This window comes from Notothenia rossii, assembly GCF_949606895.1.
Source record: "Notothenia rossii genome assembly, chromosome: 3".
NCBI lineage: Eukaryota > Metazoa > Chordata > Actinopteri > Perciformes > Nototheniidae > Notothenia > Notothenia rossii.
Window position 1 is genome coordinate 69,557,469 of NC_136901.1, and position 12,536 is coordinate 69,570,004.

The window sequence follows — 12,536 nt, forward strand, 5'->3', positions numbered from 1 at the left end:
AGTGTTCAGAGTACACACTGGTAGCAGCAAATCCTCTTTCCACAATCGCAGTGTGTCCCTGACCTACTCAGGGAACTGTATCATAAAATCCATAATACACACAATGTAATACATAAATAATGTATCATAATCTATCCCAGATAAGCATCCACAGCTGTTCCCTATCAGTCCTCTTGTCTTTTCCCTAAAGGACATGGTGACGAGGAGGAAGGCTGACCAAGCTCTCAGTCACTCTCTCTCTCCACCATCTCTCCCCCTCCCTCCCTCCCTCCCTCTTAAACCCACACCCTTGATGCAGGCAGGCGTGCACACACCGGCAGATTGACTCAGCTTCCGCATCGCTCTCCCTTCTCTCCATCTCTGCTGCCTCTATCCCTTCACTGGTGGATTTCTAGCCCACTTCTGACAAACACCGGTAAGAACGAATCATCCCTGCTTCAGTGTGTTTCTCAATGTGTCTGTGTCGCTGTGTCTTTTTCTGCTTCTGTTTTAGAGACAAACAAAGGACCGGGGTGTGGCTGGATGAGCAGGGGCTATTGGAAATGATGTGAAAACAGGGATGTTGGAGGATGACGAGGGAACAATGGAGATAATGTTTGAATCGTTAGGTTTACTGATTGAATTGAAGAACAGTGAGATTAGGACTGTTGCGGCTGTTGGTAAGATTAAGAAACAATGTGTTGCTAGAGGGTAATCCAGAAAAGATTGTTTCAAGAAATAATTCAAATCGTGGCCTTGTTTCCAGTATGTCTTTTTCTATGTCCAAGGGATTGTATTAGGCCTCCTCTTCTGAATACAGACTAGTGATTTTACAGTAGCTAGGTTTGCAAATGGCTGCAGGCTAATGTGTCACACTTCAGCAGCAGATTCTGAGCAGACTGTGGAAAATAGATTAGTCAGACCTGCGGCTAGGTCAGGAATATGACTGCAGTGGAGGATTGCCTGAATCCACCACGCTGCAGGGGTGGATGCAGAGGCAGAGTGAGAGAGGAAGAAAGAAAGAGAGGATGTGGAGGAAAGAGGACAAAGACATCTGGCTCTGAGAGGAGGAAAACAAAGACAAAGAAAGGAGCAGAGAGCTAGGTAAAACAAAAAAGGACCCATGTTCGCCAAAAAGGTATTGTGGAATATCAAGAGAGAGCATGTGCTAGACTGCCCCCGCTCACTGGCAGCCATGTCTGCACAGAAAGGTGTGGCTACGACACGTGCTACTCAGTCAGTTACAGAACATTACCTTCAACATCAGACAAAGGCATTTAGATTTTTGACAGCTATTGTGATGACTTGTAATTGCTCTTACATTACAGAATAGATCTAAGACAATGTGCTGCTGCATTGTCAGTATGATGACTGACAGGAAAAGGGGAAATCTCTGTGCTCAGGTGTTTTTCTTTCTATCTCCTCTTTCACAGCCAATATGTCTGACAAGCCTGATATGACGGAGATTGCCCGTTTCGACAAGGCAAAGCTGAAGAAGACAGAAACACAAGAGAAAAATCCTCTGCCCACCAAAGAAAGTGAGTGCCCCTTGTGTGTGTGTGTGTGTGTGTGTGTGTGTGTGTGTGTGTGTGTGTGTGTGTGTGTGTGTGTGTGTGTGTGTGTGTGTGTGTGTGTGTGTGTGTGTGTGTGTGTGTGTGTGTGTGTGTGTGTGTGTGTGTGTGTGTGTGTGTGTGTGTGTGTGTGTGTGTGTGTGTGTGTGTGTGTGTGTGTGTGTGTGTGTGTGTGTGTGTGTGTGTGTCTGTGTGGGTGTGTGTCTGTGTGGGTGTGTGTTTCTGGGCAGAAGCCTTGTTTCCCCTGCAACAATTTTCCTGGCAGAAGCCACTTATCACTTTCACTGCTGTCAGAAGACTACACGCTTAGCAAGCAAAGCGGAAGAAAAACCATTTGCTGCAACATCAGCACATCATTCATATACAGCTAATACCCCATACTCACTCTCCCTGTTACATATTCACTAAACACAAGCCTGCTGACCTAAACTATCTTCTTTTTTCCTCCTCCAGCCATCGAGCAAGAGAGGAAAGGCGATGCCACACCTTGACTTCGAGCACATGAAGAAAAGATGCTGAGATGCCACAGCAAAAAGCACTTTTTTTTTATCATCACAGTATTTCAATCTCTTGCTTTGTCTTCAGAAAAGGTTGCTTTTGAGCATCTCGGGGTGCCGTAAAGTGTTTAAGGCATCCCCTCATTGGGGGTTCTGTGGTTGTTAGCTTGGGTGCCTGTCTTGCACTGTTAGCCTATTGCTAACATGTCTCCAATATTGCCAAACTGGGGAGTGGTGTAGTAATGTAGCACAGAGAGAGAGGCAGGCATCCATGCTAGTTGGAGGGAGAGAGAGGGGGGGGATGTCTAAAGATGGGAGCAATCGGAGTCGAATCATGTGGGATGTTTTCTTATTCAACTTTTTACTTTTATTTATGAAATAAATATGAAGACGTGAAACCAGTCAGTCCTGTGCCTATTGCTGTCTCCTTTATGTCTGTGTAACACACACACCCGAGTGCTCAGACATGGAATAAATACACTAATAAAAATGAGTTATCTAGATTACGGATTGATCAGTACTTTATATTTAAGTATACAATTATATTATGATTCACACCATGTGAGTATATACAGAGCCATATTAAAGTCATGATATTTGACAACTACATTATGTTGAGTTCTTTGTACAAAAAGGGACAAAACATATTGCACTGTTAATAATTTAAGAATCAGTGTTGGCTATACTAATATACAAATAATAATAATAATAATCCTAATAATCGCCTCCTAGCTAAACACACACTCGTATGCATTTGAACAGAACATTAAATAAACAAAATAAATTAACTACAAAACTCTAATATGAATGAATAAATTATTTAAACAGAACTCCGTATATCATCTCTTTTTAACTGGCAACAATAAGGCAGCCAGCCTGGGGACATTGCAAGCTATTTTAGCATTATAAATTGATTAATGGACAAAAAAAACTCCAAACATTCTGATAATCAGCTAACTAAAAGCTTAATAATTCTGCCTTCTCAAATGTGTTTTTTGTGTTGCCTTACCCTTCTATGACATACATTTAAAAGGTTTTAGACTTTTGAATGTACCAAGAAAACTATTTGAAGACCGCACCCTAGGCTCTGGGCCTATCTTTTAAATATTTGATATCGACCAAATTATGAATGTGCAAATGATGAATTAATAAAAACACATTTAGATTAAATGTATATGAAAGATGACATGAGTTCCTGCCCTACTTGTTATCATTCAGTGTTTTACAGCAAGATCATAAAGACACTCCAAAAGCAGTGCTGCTTGATGGTGTAGCTAGCAGGAGCTAGCTTGTTAGCTAGCAGTAGTTGCATTCCTCTGATAGGCTGGATTATGGTTGATTAAAAAGAGAGGAAGGAGGGGATTGGTGACAACAATATTGTCATAGAGACGGACACCATAAACAAACGCAGCAGTGTACAAATACCACTCTGCATGGACGTTTGGAAAGGGCTATTTAAGATCATATATCAATCATTAAATCTGAATAGGAATTACTGCAGAACGAAAGATATTTCATTCAGTCAACAGACGGTTGGATTTACTTCACCAATCAACAGTTTACACCATCTCAAACTGTGCAGTAGGCTAATACCAATCTCAGTAGGTATAACCTGTGCCATTATTAAACTGTGCAATAACATTTAGGATTATTACTGTACAATGTATATTTTTATCAACAATCTGATGTGCATTATTTGCATGACTTATACACCCCTGTATATATTTGTATACACATTTTGTTTAAATGTATTGTAGTAGAACATGCACGTTGTTTCTTAACTTAATATGTAAATGTAAATAGGTGGATTTCATTTTATGTAATCTTCTATTTGCACATTTTTACTCAATATAAATCTTTTAATTATATGTTATCTTTTTATATTACTGACACATATCGAATTTCCCCCTGTGATAAATGAAGTATTCTGATTTCAAAACAAATTATTATGTTTCTCACTATAAGGGATTTTTACTAAACCTTTTTGCAGTTATGATTTGATATGTTGTTAATGCCGCCTAGTTTATTTATTACATTTTTATTTTGTTTCCCGTAACACCCTCCTGCTACAATGTTAATCTACAGCCCGATCTGTGCCCTGACTGAAGTCTCTGGCTGGCGTCAGCAGTCCTGCCACCCTCCCTCGGCCTGTGAAGCCCGTCACCTCCTGAGCCTTTATTGCTCGATTTCTCTCACTTTGCACTGCCGTAAATCTCCCGTCAACACTCCGTTGAAGGCTTAATGTGTCTGAAATGTCTGTTAGAACAATTTAATTAGTGCGCATTTTTACTTGATGTTATTCCAAGCATGGCGTAATTTAAAAAGGTCCTGACCCTTCCGTCTCCCTCTTGAGCTGGAATACACAAATATGCGTTGAAATACATTCCGAAATGAATAGGGAGCTCTTAAGGTGCTATTATTCAAATAGTATTGTTTTGTTTGATTAATAGTAAAACACCGTTGAATAAATTGTATTGACATAGTTAGGCTACCAAATTGTACATTTGACAGCTGCCAAAAAGTCGGATTATAATGTATTAATAGCACATTCATTAAATATATGTATTTTAATGACACTTAATTCGCGTGATTTGTCCTTGAAAGTTTCGCACCCACGCTGCAACACGCCCATCTGGATAGATTACTATTGTTTGCCCATTCAAATCCCTAAATGAGCCTTCGGTTAGGGACACATTGTGATGCATCACAGATTGATTTTGTATCGCTCGGTATTATTTCCCAACCAGGTGATGAGGGGCTCCAGGTTTCCATCTTATTGCAGTATGAATGTGGGCCATATCTAATTAGTAGGGATTATCCTCACCTACACCTCCTCGCTATTGTGCAGAGGAGCTCGCCCAGTCCTCTGCATATTGCCCGATGCGCAGTGTATTGTTGTTTTAGGGGATTTTGAGTGGTTTAGAGGGGATTTGAAAAGTAAGCGATTAAATGTAAAAACTGTAATGTTAACCAATAACTCGTCTCGCATTAAATCACGGTATGAGTATGGAATGACAGAAACTGGTATGATGACTTTTGACTAAATCAAGGATGATCAGCTAAATGCAATCTAATGAGACTGGATAATCCTGGATTTAATTAATGAATGATCAACTTCATCGATCTTTAAATTTAAAACTACAAATCAGCAACAACAAAAAAGATGTAACATGCAATCATTTACAATTTTATGGTTAGGAGGACATTAAAGCTGTTATTTGTTTATACTCTTGTAAATTCCAGACTGTTTTCACACCGAGTTGTTTTCCAGGAAAACATCTATTATCCTATTATCAGGACGATGTCAATGTCGCCGATGTGTGAGGGAGTATTTACATGACTATATACCATCAGCTCCTGAAAGACTTTATGACTTTGTAGTCGCAGTCTTTCTCCCTGGGGAACTGGTGCCATTTCCCACACGTTTCCAAGCCGGCTACACATTTAAGCCTCAGGACGGCATTTTGTCCTGTTTTTCCTTAACGTATAACTGGAGGCATATGTAATGTCTTAATGTCTAACAAAGTTGATTATGAAATGTGGCAGGCCTCCGTGCAACAGTCAGCCTCCATTAAAAACAATAAATCCTTGAATTCCAATGGATTATGTGTCAAGATAGTTTTACAGTGACCTTACATATGTTTCGACGATTCGTCTTCTCACATCATTTCAATATCCCCCACTTGACTTATATTATTGTGAACATATAATCAATTAACTATATTATTGATATTTGGTTCAATGTGTCCAATCATACTGGATATGCGTCCACTCGTCAAGAAAAGTGTTTAGGGATTATAGCCTGAGAACGACAGGTGAATGAATAGGTGAGAGAGCGAGGGGGCTGACTTCTTTGAAGGGCACTTATGCACCGAAGGCCCCTATTTGTCAAAAGGAATGGGCAATCAATGTCGTCGTGGACACATTTTCACAGTCGACCGTTACCTGCAGGAAAAATCTGTCAAGGGGCCGGACCATATAAATATCATCAGCATGGATTGAGCTAAATCATCAATTGCCTCTCCTCTCTCTCGGCAATAACATCTGGGATTAACAAAAAAAAGTTCTCCGTTTGGAATACAGCTGTTATGGGACCTTTTTATTTCCTAGCCATGGTTCTATCCATGTGCTGTCATGCTCATCTTGCATTGGCTTGGTATGTGACCTACTTTTGGATTAATACGTGTACAACATACTACAGTGTATATGTGTTTACTGGTGGTAAAGTGGCAAGGGACTAACATGGCTTTCTTGTTTTCTTTCTATAGGACGGTGAATAATTTCCTCATGACTGGACCTAAGGTAAATACATGTTGATCCAACTTTCTGGGCATGTTTTTGCGTTAAAACACTCCCGAAAACGCAAATATGTTAGCCGATTAAATTTTTTTTTTAAAAACCTATTCTGAAGGATTGAATGCAACAATGACTAACTTTACATTTTATTTTTCTCTCCCTAGGCTTTTCTGACATATGCCGGTAGTGTGCAAGTGGGCACACAGAGTGGAATACACGAGTGTAAACACCAGTTCGCGTGGGAGCGCTGGAACTGCCCAGCAAACACGCTCCAATTATCCACACACAACGGCCTCCGCAGTGGTAAGACATGTAGGTCCATATTCATATCCTTGCATGACTTGCATAAGTGGTGGAGTTGTGGGGAGTTCAACTCCAACAATTGTTCTTTTGCACAAAGTGAATTCTTCAACACGAGGGGATTATGTTGTATGACCTCCATTGAGAAGAGACACAAATCCAAAGTATAAATAAATTACTGGGACCACAGCAATGAAACACCATACATGCACCACAGTATTGCACCCTTACGCACAACAACATGCCTTTACGCACGGTTTACGCACATTTTACGCACAGTAGTAAACTGCAGCCATTGCTCATTTATCGTTCCCAATTGGAATAAAAACTAATCGACTCTATTTCACTTGTTATAGCAACAAGACAAACGTCTTTTGTCCATGGCATCAGCGCTGCCGGTGTGATGTACACGCTCACCAAGAACTGCAGTATGGGAGACTTTGACAACTGCGGCTGTGACGACTCCAGAATTGGACAAACAGGTAAATATCTATTTTATGCATAATCTATTTAGGTTACCATTAGATTAATTACGTAATATTTGTTTTATCATTATGATAACTAAAACAATGTGTGTATTTGATTCACCAGGTGGTAGAGGGTGGATTTGGGGAGGCTGCAGTGATAACGTGGCGTTTGGAGAGAATATCTCAAAACAGTTCGTGGACGCGCTGGAAGGTGGGCAGGACTCACGCGCAGCAATCAACCTGCATAACAACGAGGCAGGCCGACTGGTAAGATATGATTTTTCATTACTCACTAGATTTTATTATCAATTGTTATGGACAGTGGAAGAAGTGTTCTGACTTTTAACCTGAGTAAAAGTAGCAATTCTACATTGAAAAAGCCCTCTGGCACAAGTAAATGAAAAAGTACCGTTTGTGCGTAATCGGCATTCCAGATTCATATATGTGGAACTCATTTTAATAACTTCATATACTGCAACCGAAAAACATATCGTTTATTTATGACCTGTATTCGTTAATAATCTCTATATGTGAACTACATAGTAACTCAATTCTTTATATAAATGTAGTGGAGTTAAGTATAAAGTAGCATTTGTTGTAGTAAAGTATAGTAAAGTAGTGCAAGTAAGTAGTAAGTAGTAGTACTTACTAGTAAATGTACTTTATTATACAATACCACTATTTATGGACTATCTAAATTCCAATATGAGCAATAAACTGAGGCCAGGGGAGGAAAATTGATGTTTTTGGGGGAAATGTACGCGTGGGATGCAATCCAAGGAGGAGGAAGTAGTGCATGTGTTGTGAATAAATAACCAACTAACACGGTCCTTCTCTTTGCAGGCAATCAAAGCTACCATGAGGAGAGCCTGTAAGTGCCACGGGGTGTCCGGGAGCTGCAGCATCCAAACCTGCTGGATGCAGCTGGCCGACTTCAGAGAGGTGGGGAACTACCTTAAGATGAAATACGAACACGCAAAGAAGCTGGAGATGGACAAGAAGCCGACAAGGTCTGGGAACAGCGCGGACAACCGAGCAGCCATTGCACTAGCTTTTAGGAGCATCGCTCGCACTGAGCTCGTCTACCTGGAGGATTCCCCGGATTACTGCGTCAAGAACCGGAGCTTGGGATTCCAGGGCCTCGAGGGGCGGGAATGTCTGAAGGGAAACAAGAACATGTCCCTGTGGGAGAGAAAGAGCTGCCGCAGGCTGTGCTATGAATGCGGCCTCAAAGTGGTGGAGAAGCGCATTGAGGTCGTCAGCAGCTGCAACTGCAAATTCCACTGGTGCTGCACGGTCAAGTGTGACAAATGTACGCAAGTTGTTACGAAATATTACTGCGCGCGTAAACAAGGTGACAGGAAGCCACATAATAAAGCCAAGCGCAGGAACCGTGCGCAACGCCACTGACTACTATTTGTTGCATTGGATCTCTATTTCTATTATGGACATTAACAAACATTATTCAGTATTACAAGAATGCAACTTTAATTTTCAACTTGACATATCAACTGACACCTTTTAATGCACTTGTTCTTTTGATTTGATTTTGACAAAACTCTCCATTCATGCTCACTCGTTTGTGTTGGGTTTCAGGGATAACTGGTTTGTTGCGTCTGTAAATTGTCTTGTATTTTATATGTATTCTTAATTGAAATTATAATAAATATTTTTCTACAATACGCATGTCTCAATCCAATTTGTCACTGGCAGTCTCTTGTATATTTGTGCCCTGGTGTCAAACAGCCTTGGGCAAGAAAATAAACTGTCTCCTAATGCCATCCTTTGAAGTGCGCATATAGGCGTTTCCTTAACTCGTCATCCAATCAGCTTTCTCTGACCTGGGGGACAAAGAACAAGAGTCTCATTTTTTATTCATTCATTTAAGAGAGAAAGTGGCAGCACACAGGGCCAAAATATCGAGGTTTCTACGTTGAGGGCTGAAAGGTGCAGGAGAAAATGGTGCACTTATTATTTTGGCTCCTGACTCTTTTACACAAAATGTGTCCGGGACATGCTTGGTAAGAAACGTTTTTCTACTTTGCCTGCATCGTTTCAATTTGTGAAGACCTAAGATAGGCTTTATTGATCTAATTGTTTATCCTCTATCTTGTTCTCAGGGTGGCGAGTAACTTTCTTATGACGGGACCCAAGGTAAATACAAAAGATAACATTAAGTTTAGGATAACATTTCAAAAATGTGAATCAGGCTAAATATAATTGATGTTGCCTCTTCTGCAGACATATCTCACCTATTCAAGAAGCGTGCAGGAGGGCGCAATGAGTGGGATTGAGGAGTGTAGACACCAGTTTGCGTGGGACAGATGGAACTGCCCCGAAAGCGCAACTCAGTTTAAAGGACTGAGACGAGGTAGGTCGAGATTGTAAATGCAATTCCTGTAAAATACAAGTTGTGTGTAGGATTCTAAACGAAAAAAACGTACAGGCATATGTGTTAAGAGTTAAACAATTATTGAAGAAATATGTAGGGGCCCATAAATAAATACGAATGCTGGTCTTATAGTTACACAAGTTGCATTGGTTTTAATTATGCCTTATCAGCCCAATCGATTGTTTTAATATAACAAGTTATAGTGACCAAGTATTGTTTGTATTATTATTGATTACGCAATGCTCACGTTATCCTATTTTCAGCCACCAGAGAGACCTCTTTCGTCCATGCCATCAGTGCAGCGGGGGTCATGTACACTCTGACCAGGAACTGTAGTCTGGGAGACCTCGAAAACTGCGGCTGTGATGTCTCCAAAAACGGTAAAATTGGTAAGGTTTGCACCAAAATATAATCATTGTTTTATTATGACATGCACACAAAACGAATTATATATAATTGTTGTGTTGTGTGCAGGTGGTAGTGGCTGGCTGTGGGGTGGCTGTAGTGATAACGTGGATTTCGGAGAGAGGATTTCCAAACAGTACGTGGACGCGCAGGAGACAGGTCAGGACTCCAGGGCTGCAGTCAACCTGCACAACAACGCGGCTGGGCGTCTGGTGAGTGCTTCTCCCATGACAAACATGTATCTGAAATTAAATCATTATGAGTGGTTTGTAACTTTCCCATGTTTCCAACAGGCAGTGAAGGCAACAATGAGGCGCATCTGTAGATGTCACGGCATGTCTGAGAGCTGCAGTGTCCAAACCTGCTGGACGCAGCTGTCAGATCTCAGAGACATCGGCAACTACCTGAAGTTGAAGCACAGCCAAGCGCAGAAACTGGACATCAACAAGAAGCGCATGCGTGCTGGCAACAGCGCGGACAACCGAGGAGCCATCGTGGACGCGTTCGGCAGCGTGGCCCAGACTGAGCTCATCTACCTGGAGGACTCCCCGGACTACTGCAGGAGGAACACCAGCGTGGGGCTGTATGGCACCGAGGGCCGGGAGTGCCTGCAGCACGGGGAGGGGCTGACCCAGTGGGAGAGGCGCAGCTGCCGCAGGTTGTGTCATGAATGCGGCCTGAAGGTGGAGGAGAGGCGCACGGATGTAGTAAGTAGCTGCAACTGCAAATTCCAATGGTGCTGCACGGTGAACTGCGAGGACTGTTCTCAGGTGATAGTCAAACACGTGTGCGCCAGGAGGGAAGCGGCTGATGGGCACGGCTATAGACGGAGGTACCGTGGACCCAAGTGAAAAAAAATGGCCTCGTGGTCAAATCTGTTTTAAAAAATGGCCCATGAGCATGTTAAATGTCTCTTTGCACTTTTTTGTATCCTTGTATAAAAACGTACATGTCTATTTATAAATATTTTCTTAAAATAAAATAAAAAAGTTTAAAATACCTCTGAATGTGGTTTCATTTCGGTCAATAAACATTAGAATGTTTCACCTACATCCCAGGGTCATTGGATTTTAAGTGAGGTCACACAAGTATCTATTAGAATAAGAATGTGGCGAATACACTCAGCCGAGGATTACATGGATAACATGGTGCAGCTCGCACCTATAGCCAAGATGTTGATCCAGCGTTGATCCACTGCCACTTTGATGTCAACGTGTATTGATTTCACTCAAAGAGCAGCAATGCTTTGTAAGAGAAATTACAGGAAGCATTTCCACCACTATAAATTACTTTTAGGGTTGATAATCCAGGACACTACAGCCTGTGCTAACTAGTCTTTTGTAACATCCCACAGGCAATGCAAATGAATCACAATGCATCAAAGAGAGGACAGTGTAACAGCAAATGCGACCCAACTTTACTGTTGAAGCAAATTGGGTTCCAGATATTGCACTGAATCAATCCCACATTGAAAAAAATCATTTATAATCCTTTAATTTGCAAGTAATTAGTTCTAAGAGAAGCCTGGTCTCCGCCCCCTGGCCTATCTGTGTCTGAAGAGCCATTCATCCACCTCCTCCTCTCCTCTACCCCCTGCATCTCCCAAAATCTTCCTCCCAGCTGGACACGTCATAAATCTGCCACTGTGTCAGCTCAATGAGTGATGGCATGGATATTACCTGAATGGGGGGGGGTGGGGTCCATGCCTGGGGGACAAGAGAGGGGGACGAGGCTGTTTCAGGCAGTTAGTGAGGAGATAACTGAGAAGTTACAGGATTAGCATTGCATATAGCTTACAGTTGATCAACTGGTGTCAGTTAGGGTTAGGCTGAGACGATATGAATATTTCATTTTAAGATTATCCGGAAAAAAGGTAATGTGACTCCCTTTGTTATCCTGATAATATGCTTTGAATGTCACTCAAACATACTGGAAACACTAAATTTAGTTGAGGGTTAAATATTCTTTACTGAATCACAGTTAAGACACACCTTTTAATCAAACGAAAAACAAATCTTGTATAGCACAATCATAAATCATAAGGTCCCACTGGTAAAACGATTAATACCATTTTTTAAAAGCAACATTATGCAAGTCTGTTATTACACTCATGATAACTCTAGTATTTCTTTTATAAATCGGACTCAAATTTGAAAGCAAATCGCCACAGATCTGATATTTGAAATTCAACACTAATAACTTATTGGGTTTATATTGCAAACCCTGAACCAGTCCTATATTGCCAAATCCCTTATATTGATCTCTCCACTCTCATTGGAGTCAGAAAGTACACACAGTTTGTGAAAATTAGACGAATAAGCCCGTAGGCACTGATAAAATAACGTAGCATAATTGCAAACATACCTTTTTAGGGCAAAACGTAATTGAAGCATATGGACAGAAACAACCAGAGGGAAAGTAACACTCCCTCCCATCCTTCCCATTTGTCTGTTTTGCTACTGGGGATGTCCTGTATTTCCCATGATGCCCTGCTGTGCGTTAATGAAGGTTTCGCCCCACTGGAGGCCCTCATCAACCCGCCTCTCCTCTCTGCTCTCCGCTGAGGACATTATTGCTTCCATGTTGTTCCCATACGATTGCTGTTGCTCGATAGTGATTGACAAACTAC

At 41.4% G+C, this 12,536-nt stretch overlaps 3 protein-coding genes across 3 annotated transcripts; all 3 read left to right on the plus strand.

Moving 5' to 3' along the window:
* Positions 1 to 255: 255 nt before the first annotated feature.
* On the plus strand, positions 256 to 2,452 carry tmsb2 (thymosin beta 2). The gene is made up of 3 exons (XM_079672992.1): positions 256 to 415; positions 1,413 to 1,517; positions 2,004 to 2,452. Exons 2-3 carry the CDS (start codon positions 1,418 to 1,420, stop codon positions 2,039 to 2,041), a joined length of 138 nt encoding a protein of 45 aa, XP_079529118.1. The 5' UTR covers positions 256 to 415; positions 1,413 to 1,417; the 3' UTR covers positions 2,042 to 2,452.
* A 3,837-nt stretch (positions 2,453 to 6,289) lies between these two features.
* Positions 6,290 to 8,672, plus strand: LOC307033012 (protein Wnt-8a-like; the record flags this gene model as incomplete). The annotated part of the gene is made up of 5 exons (XM_079671283.1): positions 6,290 to 6,349; positions 6,508 to 6,646; positions 7,000 to 7,125; positions 7,235 to 7,377; positions 7,954 to 8,672. 5 exons carry the CDS (start codon positions 6,290 to 6,292, stop codon positions 8,518 to 8,520), a joined length of 1,035 nt encoding a protein of 344 aa, XP_079527409.1. The 3' UTR covers positions 8,521 to 8,672.
* Positions 8,673 to 9,111: 439 nt separating this feature from the next.
* On the plus strand, positions 9,112 to 10,850 carry LOC307033013 (protein Wnt-8a-like; the record flags this gene model as incomplete). Its single annotated transcript, XM_079671284.1, has 6 exons — positions 9,112 to 9,131; positions 9,231 to 9,264; positions 9,352 to 9,481; positions 9,766 to 9,891; positions 9,977 to 10,119; positions 10,201 to 10,850. 6 exons carry the CDS (start codon positions 9,112 to 9,114, stop codon positions 10,756 to 10,758), a joined length of 1,011 nt encoding a protein of 336 aa, XP_079527410.1. The 3' UTR covers positions 10,759 to 10,850.
* Between the last annotated feature and the right edge of the window lie 1,686 nt (positions 10,851 to 12,536).

What these genes read in the sequence shown, in the direction of transcription:
- tmsb2 (XM_079672992.1), top strand. Translation starts at nt 1,418, where the DNA reads ATGTCTGACAAGCCTGATATGACGGAGATTGCCCGTTTCGACAAGGCA. An exon ending in TCCTCTGCCCACCAAAGAAA is followed by an intron (nt 1,518 to 2,003) that starts GTGAGTGCCCCT and finishes TTCCTCCTCCAG; the next exon opens with CCATCGAGCAAGAGAGGAAA.